Here is a 9,020-nt window from a genome sequence, read left to right as displayed (position 1 = left end):
ATGCCGACATCTGTAATGGAATATGCAAGGGTGATTCCATCAGTGTCTTCTTTGCTGCCTCTGTATGCCTCGTTTTCCACCTCCTTGATGCTTTTGCGCAACGCCTACCATGAGCTGGTTCCAGAGAAGCTCGAATCGTTCTTGACCTCAAAATTGGAAAATTATTTCCGTCGTACAAGGTCGAAGCCTTCATATGATACTTTCGTCATTGATGACTCATGGGAAGGCCAACATCGTAACAAGCTTATTGATATATCAATATTTTACCTTTCCACTAAGATTGGCCACAAGAACAAGACCATCAAGATTGGCAAGTTCAAAGGACGTAAGGGCATAATGGCTGGCCTGGTGAATGGGGAGGAGATTGTCGACATCTATGAGGGTATAGAAATTACTTGGTATTTTGATTGCCGAAAGGACGAAGATGGGGGTGATGAATATTTTGAATTAAGTTTTGAAGATAAATACAGGGAAAAGGTGTTTAATGAGTATTTGGATCATGTTATTCGTACCTACAAAGCCATGACTAAAGAAAAAAGGGTTTTAAGGATCTATTCGAGGGATTGTAATGGATGGGATTGGATTGAGTTTCAACATGCAGCCACATTCGATACGCTGGCCATGGATTATGAGTTGAAGAGGGCTATCACGGATGATTTAGACAGGTTCTTGGCCAGGAAAGACTACTACAAGAAAATTTGCAGGGCCTGGAAGCGTGGTTATTTATTATATGGCCCTCCGGGAACTGGAAAATCAAGCCTAATTGCTGCCATGGCCAATTACTTGAATTATAACGTTTATAATTTGGAGCTTGCAAATATTAGTTCTGAGTCTGATTTAAAAAGTGCGATGTTACATGCAGGTAGAAAATCCATAATTGTGATTGAAGACATAGATTGTAATTCAGGGGTTCATGATCGATCAAAATCAGACAATTCTGAATCCGATAATTCCAATAATGTCAGGGTCAGTACACATTCTTTTCCATATGCATCAATTGATTACCTCGTTTTTCATTCACAAGCAAGAAAATGTTAATATAATTAGAGATGCAATTAATTTCCCTTTTTCTGATGAGCAGTTCACCCTCTCGGCTCTGCTAAACTGTATTGATGGGCTGTGGTCGAGTTGTGCAGAGGAGAGAATAATAGCGTTCACCACTAATCACAAAGAAGTCTTGGACCCTGCATTGCTTCGTCCTGGGAGGATGGATATGCACATTCACATGTCCTACTGCACCACTGAAGGATTCAGAGTCTTAGTCTCCAACTATCTTGACATAAAAGACCACCCTCTCTTTGAAGAAATCGATGGCTTGATACGAAGCATGGAGGTCACCCCTGCTTCGCTAGCTGAAGAACTAATGAAGAGTGATGTTGCTGATGTTGCTCTTGGAGAAGTGCTTAATTTCCTTAAGCAGAAGAGAATGGAAAAAGATAAAATAGATGAAGAAAAGCTCTGTTAATTTAAACCTTTTCTGGTACCTTTTTCTTCTGGTAAGCTCATGGTTTAATAAATAAAGAACTACATGAGCTTCTGTTCTTCCAAATGATTAATAGGGGGAGAGCACATTTTGAGGTTGCCTTGTATTATCTTCATGACATAAGACATAAGCATGATTTATTGCTTCCTAGCATGAATCAGTCTCAAAAGGCAACTGATCTTCTGAAAAAGCCATAAATTAGCATGAACTTGCCAGTCTATTAAAACTAGCGTTAACCTGTTGAACAGAAACTTCACAGATTAACGCATTTTATCTACGTTTATCAATAAGAAAGTATTTATTTTGACATCATCAATATCCCAGTAGTTTATATGGTGATCTGAACTGTTTCAAACTGCATGCAAGCAGGCAGGCTTTGCATATTCTTGAAAGATAAACACTAAGATGTAATATATAATGTGTAGCATCCCACATCGACGTGTGATAGTATTCGTAGAAGTTTATATCCTAATCCAACTAACCAATCTGAGTTTGAGTCTGAAACTTATTTGGATTATTTTATTTAGAAGTATTACAATTTGTGGCAATGACAAGGATGGTGTGGAATAGAATTTGTGCTTGTAAAAGGCTTATATATATTACCTCTACAGTGTCAATATCCTTGATGGACGTAATTACTGTTTGATGGCAGCCTGCTCATCAATCTCAACGCCATGAATGCTCTTCAAAACTGCAGCTTCCTACTTCTATTTCTGCCTTATTCAATGAGTTTTGTTGTGGAAATTCACGTAATAAGTTTTTTATCGATTGTTTCTTTGACATCAATTACGTATCGGAAACAGTCCAGAAGGAATATCAGCTGAGCCATGTTTTTGATACTTGGGAAGCTCCAACCCAGTCTCATATGTTAAAAAATACACTTGCTAATATATGGATCCTGAATGAAACAAAGAAATACTTTGATTTTTATGATTTAATTAGAGCTTTCAGTCTGATTTTAATCCAAAGGGTATTGCCAAATACGGTTAATTAGTCCATACTTGTTGTTGACGACATAAATTGTAATTCAGACGGATCAAAAGTAGAAAAATCCAAAATCTCAATAAGGACGCCAAGGCAAGCATATGTTCAAACCACACACAGTTCATGAATTCATACTATCTTTCAGCTGGATTACTCCTTTGCATATCTGCCATTGTAAGCTACATATAATTTTTAAGTCTAGTACATGACGTTGAATTATTATATGTTGTCATGGGATCACTGAAGACCCGGCCTTTCTTCTGACTTACAGTATGGCTTGTTTTTTGTTTGCCAAATTTAGTATTTCATGAAAGGTACCCTTTTTTATTAAGGTTTGTTTTTGTTTATTAGGTATAAGTTCTTTTCCATAATCTTCAAGAACAGTTCAATATTATACGCAGTCTAGCAAAGATATTATTAATTTATCATGAAGGTATGCAGCCTGTAATATATTTTTGGCTACTGAACAATATTTATGTCTGTTAAATATTCTCTGTGGCCTTGATTTACGAGTTTGGTAATGTTCTTTTACAATTGCACATAAAGAACCCATAGGAAAATCTTCATTTAATAATTTCTCCCATAAGCAGCAATCCTGAAATTTTTGGTTGAAAATTCCATATTTCCTTGTGATCCCGCAGCTCACTTGGTTAGAGTGTTGGTCTTATGAGCCGAAGGTCGCGGGTTCGAGCCCCGCCGGGATCACACACACATTTGTTAATACGTTTTAGTTTAAGAAAGATTAATGAGGACGAGTTTGTCTTTTCATCTAGAAATGGAAGTTATCTCAAAATCTCAATCTAGATGTGGCGTCCTTCAAAATGTTCACGGCTTTGATTTGTTATATATATTTGGATTTGGACTTAAGCTGATCAAATCTGTGGTAATTTTTGCATTGAACTAATCTCATTTTACCTATAATTGAATACTTATTAAAGGTGCAAAGGGAGGCCTACGCACAAGGTGCAAGCGTCACCTGAACAACATGGGGCGCCTCAAAAATAAAATAAGATATAATAATAAATAAGGCTAAAATGCAAGCACCATTGATAACTATAATAATAACATAAACCTTTTGAACTTTTAGCACTAAGGTGTCGATGTCCAAACATACATAATGTTTAATAGTGTAAACCTAAATCCTATATTCTACTAAATTACTTATTACTAAATTGCAATAAAACCTAAAACAACTGAAAGACTACTCAATCCTCATCAAGAGTACCATGGCCCCATCTCCATCACCATCATCATCATCATACCTTTCGAAGTTCTCTTCTTCTCCATCCTCATTATACTCGTCTCTTCTTCCTCATTAAGACTGCTCAATCTCTTCTTCATCCTTATATCTAGGAACTAGAAGAGTACTGGCTCTCAAATTAGAAGATGATGCTTTTGCCATTTCCTTAGGCCTAACACTTGGAGTGGAATAGGTAAAGCATTTTTGTATTTTGTCGCTCTGGTACTAGACATTCTCTTCAACTCTGGTAACTTTAGCATATGCACCCCAAGTTAAATTATCATCTTCAAACATAACTTCATCCTTATCATCCATGAGGAAATTGATTGGTCAGCTCAAGCTTGCTTTTTTTGTTTAGAGAAGAAAAATAAAAACCCCAAGCTTTTGACATTCAATTTGATCTTCAAGTTTGCTGTTTCTATTATTCTTAGTTGTTTGTGTGATTTGGTATGGATAAACCTATGGTAAGCCCACTAATAAAGTAGATGATGATGGAGATTTGATCTTCATAATATCAAAAAATAAAAAAATAAAAACACATCAAGCACACATGTATCAAAGGCCAACCTAGGCACGAGCCTGAGTGACGATGCCTACCTTTGGGGGCTAGATGTGCTAGGCTTTGAGCCTGTTGCGCCTGGAGCTTAAGGCATGCCATTTATAACTATGAGCAAACCCTGGTTTTCAGATCAGTTTGTCATCAAGGCCGAATTCAACTGCAGAACAAAAAGAACATTATGATTTATTCCATGATAGAAACTCTGATTTATTCCATGATAGAAACTCTTGATAAGTTGTATGATCCAGCAATTATGAAACCCGTCTGATACGGTGTCCGCAAGTGCACGGGTCACAGTAGTATAGTTTTAAAAATTGATATCGATCCCACAGGGAATTGTGCTTAAATTGGAAATAAAAGTATAAGCAAATTAGAATGACAAAAATTAAAAGATATTAAAAATAAAATCTAAAAATTAAAATTAAGACAAAAATTAAAGATGTAAAATGAAATTTGGAATTAAAATTGGTATTTGAGGAATTAAAACTAGATCAATCAATTAACTAAAATTAATTAAACTAGATTACCCAAAGAATTAATTTGAAATATCTATTTATGAAATTGAGAGAAATTAAATCTAAATTCAATAAAAATAAAAATAAAGTGATTATAGAAATTGGATTTAAATTGGATTTAAATTTAAATTGCTATTTATGAGGTTTGGAGGATTTATATCTAATTTCAATGAAAAATAAATTGATTCTAGAGATTGGATTTTCAATATTGTTTGCATGTGGTTTTTCCCTAATTTAGCCAAACACATGAGAATTGCAATTTTGAGGGAAATCAATTCTTAAATTTTTGAAACCTTTTTCAAGCATCTCAAAATTGGTTTTCATTAAATCAAACCCTGTTTTCACGGTATTTCAAATCTAACAAAAACCCAATTAATGCTCTAATTGATTTTTGGAAAGTTCCCCTTAATCTTCTTAGCTTATTTCTAACACCAAGAAAATAAAGTTTATTGCAAGATTATCCATCCCCAATATTCACTTTTCAGTCCATCTATTAAGGATTAAAACTTAACTTAATGAGGGCCCATTCATCAAGCAAGGAAATAAGCACACAAGCAATAAATCAAAATATAACAATCTTCATTTAAATGGCTAAATCAGTTCAAAACCACAAAACAAATCAATATTTACAAACCCATCTCTAGAATCTCAATCAACTACTCACAAATCATTGTTTAAAGACAAACCCAAATGAAGAAATGAAGAAATAATGGAAATGTAAGCTAAAAGGGGTAGAAAAACCCAGCAAATTTGCAGCAGGATCTCTGCAGAAAAGTGCAGAAACTTGATCATTGCTGCTGCTGGAAGAAGATGCAGAAGATGCTCCTCCCTTTCCCTCTTTCTATCTTTCTAAAAATGCCTCCCTTGCTCTCTTTCTATCTTTCTAAAAATGCCTCCCTTGCTCTCTATGCTCTCTATATCCCAAGAAAGTGATAAAATGGGTCTTTATATAGGCTAAGGGATTGTTCTAGAATGGGTAAAAGGGGGAAGGATCTAGAAAAAGTGAGGTAAAAAGGCTGGAGTAACGGAAATGCCACGTCAATTATTTTCCAAGAAAACGACATAAGCCGAGTCAGTTGTGTCGCGGGTTGTGTCGCTCTCGGCCATTTTTTTTTCTCAACTTCAAAATTTTTTTTTTTGCAATTCGATTTTAATCTCCTCCAAATGGCTACTCTGATCAAAATACATCAAATTTCTCCTACAAAACAAATAAATTCCAAAAATTAAACTAAGAAATGTGAAAATTGTAAAATTGACTAAATATATACTAATATCTAAAATAATAGCTATGAATAAGGGTAAATTATGTGCAAAAATTACTCCTAAATGATGATATAAAATGCATGCATCAAATTCCCCCATACTCAAACTCTTGCTTGTCCTCAAGCAAAATTTCATTAAAACTCATTTGGAAGGGAATAGAATCAGTCTTTGAAAACACAAAATTCACTAATCCAAACCACCAACTTACCTCTAGCCACCAACATTCCAAATTCCCACCAGCAAAAGCACAAAGAATGAAGCAAGCACTCTCAACTATTACAGAATAGCTAAGAATTAACCAATCAACCCAAGCAACAAATACCAACCAACTACAAGAGTCAATTGTGCCAAAACAAACCTAAATGAAATAGATAGCCAATGTGTCTCAAATAGATGGTGAGTAATGTATGGAAGATTATATTGCCAAACCCATATGCAAGCATAAAAGATCTAACTCTACTAATGTAACAAGCATTTTTCAAAGAATCATTAGGTCTTTTTAAGGGTTGTAATGGGGTCTAATAGGGTAAAATTGTGGTTAACAAAGAAAGGGAATAAGGTAAACAAAATATGAGAATAATATTAATCATGAAACTCAAAGTGCATCCAATATATATATATATATATATATATATATATATATATATATATATATATATATATATATATATATATATATATATTTTTTTTTTTATATCAAGAGGAAAGAAATTCACAATGAATCTCAAGTGCTATCACAATGATTATACAAAGGGACTATTTTTTTATGCTTATTTTATTTTATTTTATTTTGATTTTGTATGTGTCCCTATTTCATGTCACACCCAAAATTACCTTTGGGATATTTTGGTGACCTTTTCAACTTTTGACAATTACTCTAGCACTTTTCAAGATGTTTCAATCCTCCGAGATTTTTTTTTTTTTTTTTTTTTTTTTTATATCATTATCATTTTTTTATGCACTTAATTGCTAAAATACTATTCTCATAGATAGGTGGTAGTGTTTAGGTTTAATGGCTAGGTAAATGATTTGGGTTCCAAAGAAATTAGGAGATTAAGGTTCAAGGGGGTTTGCAAGGGTTAAAATGAAATTGAGGTAGGTTAAGGCTAAATGTGAGGTTTAAAATATGAAGGAATGCCTAAATCATATTCTTATCAAATGCAAGTTAAAAATTTCGCTTTGAAAGATCTAAGATGCTTGTTCTAGGAATGGTGAGACGACAATGACCATTTTCTTCCTTAAAGGCTTATCCAGACACTCAAAACTCAAAATAACTAACTAGCACTGCATACCTAAATTGATATATTAATTTTCAGCTATTAAGTAAGAGAAAGAATAATGCTTAAGACTTTGTACCCAGCTGGAACTTTCATTCCACTAACCATCTAAAGGCAAGCTGGATTGCTTGAATAAGTGGCTTATGGAATTCAAAGACTGGTTTAAAAATTCAAAAATTTTAAATGAGTGAATGATATGCATGAGTGTAAATGTATAGTCAACCTAATTGCAACTAAGTATGCGTAACTAAGTATATGAGGCTATATGCAAGTGTATATACGTAGTAATGAATGTGTCACTATATGCAAATGAAAAAGGAAAAATAATTTTTGCAAAAAATTTACCCTCTCCCCCATACTCAGAATGAACATTGTCCTCAATGTTAGAAGAGTGCATGGAATGGGATAATGTGCAGAAAATGGGTAGATCATATGTGCATAAAGAATTATTACCCTGTTGCATAAGCGATAGCACAACTTGTGTTGACAGTGACACAAGCTGAGATGAGAATTGTTACCTCATTGAAGTGCAGCTAATTTAATTAGATAAAATTTGGACAGCTGCTGCACTCATTGCAAAAGAAACAGTGCAATGGAATCCATTAATTAAATCGATTAATCTCAAAAATTTGGAATAGGGAAGTTAAGCTCAAAAATATAGCCATCAAGTGTAGCACATAAAAGCAAGTGAGCAATGTACTAAAAATATAAAAGAAAAATGTATTTTATGAGGAACTAAAAAAAACTGAATAAGTAAATGGTTCAAGTAAAATAAAAACAACACAAGCAAAATAAGTTCAAAATATGAAGTAATTAAGCAATGAAATTAAAGACATGAAATGTTTTTTTTTTTTTTTTTTTTTTTTTTTTTTATGCTCATTTGCTTGCAATGCATTGTATCCCATCTGCACAAGGAAATTAGAACAATGTTAAACTCTGAATAAGGAGTATATAAAAAAAAAAAAAAAAAAAACTTAAAACAAATGAAAGAAAAATTGGGAGTTATGCACAAAAATGCTAAGTTTAGGTTTTTAGCTTGACCATACTTACTCAAAATTTCATGGAGAATGAGAAAGATAGCAAGTTGCTATTTTCTCAATTGGCTCACCGGCTAAATAATGCCTCAACCTTTGTCCATTTACCTTGAAATTACCAGATTTTTCACCAAAAATTTCCACAGCACCATGAGGTAAAACTTTCACAATTTTGAATGGACCTGACCACCTTGATTTTAATTTTCCTGGAAAAAATTTTAACCTTGAATTGAATAAGAGAACCAAATCTCCTTCTTTTAAGTCCTTTTTCTTGATATGCTTATCATGCCATTTTTTAGTTCTTTCTTTATAGATCCTAGCATTTTCATAAGCATCAAGTCTCAATTCTTCTAATTCATCAAGTTGCAAAAGTCTTTTATGTCCAAAGAACTTGCAAATCAAAATTGATTGCTCTAATGGCCCAATAAGCTTTGTGTTCTAATTATACGTGGAAATGAAATGATTTCACAAAAACTAACATATAAGGTGTAGTTCCTATGTGTGTTTTTATTGCTTTTCTATATGCCCAAAGAGTGTCATCTAATTTAAGGGACCAATCTTTTACGGACTTATTGACGCTTTCTCCAAGATTTGCTTGATTTCTCTATTTGTGATTTCTACTTGGCCATTTGTTTGAGGGTGATATGGTGTGGCAATCCTATGCT

General features: G+C 33.6%; 1 protein-coding gene and 1 non-coding gene across 2 annotated transcripts; both read left to right on the top strand.

The window, feature by feature from the left end:
• On the top strand, positions 1-1,785 carry LOC110633457 (AAA-ATPase At2g18193-like). Its single transcript, XM_021782049.2, has 2 exons — positions 1-966; positions 1,082-1,785. The coding sequence occupies exons 1-2, from the start codon at positions 1-3 to the stop codon at positions 1,463-1,465; spliced, it is 1,350 nt and encodes a 449-aa protein (XP_021637741.2). The 3' UTR covers positions 1,466-1,785.
• A 1,313-nt stretch (positions 1,786-3,098) lies between these two features.
• Positions 3,099-3,172, top strand: TRNAI-UAU (transfer RNA isoleucine (anticodon UAU)). Its single transcript has one exon. It is a non-coding gene; the product is annotated as a tRNA-Ile (tRNA).
• The last annotated feature ends 5,848 nt before the right edge of the window (positions 3,173-9,020 follow it).

This window comes from Hevea brasiliensis, chromosome 9 (assembly GCF_030052815.1).
Source record: "Hevea brasiliensis isolate MT/VB/25A 57/8 chromosome 9, ASM3005281v1, whole genome shotgun sequence".
Classification (NCBI taxonomy): Eukaryota; Viridiplantae; Streptophyta; class Magnoliopsida; order Malpighiales; family Euphorbiaceae; genus Hevea; species Hevea brasiliensis.
Note: the sequence above shows the minus strand (reverse complement) of the source record. Positions and strands in the feature narration are given on the sequence as shown.

Bases quoted from the DNA above. Each gene is read 5' to 3' on its own strand.
- LOC110633457 (XM_021782049.2), top strand. From the start codon at position 1: ATGCCGACATCTGTAATGGAATATGCAAGGGTGATTCCATCAGTGTCT. The intron at 967-1,081 runs GTCAGTACACAT...TCTGATGAGCAG, and splicing joins ATAATTCCAATAATGTCAGG to TTCACCCTCTCGGCTCTGCT.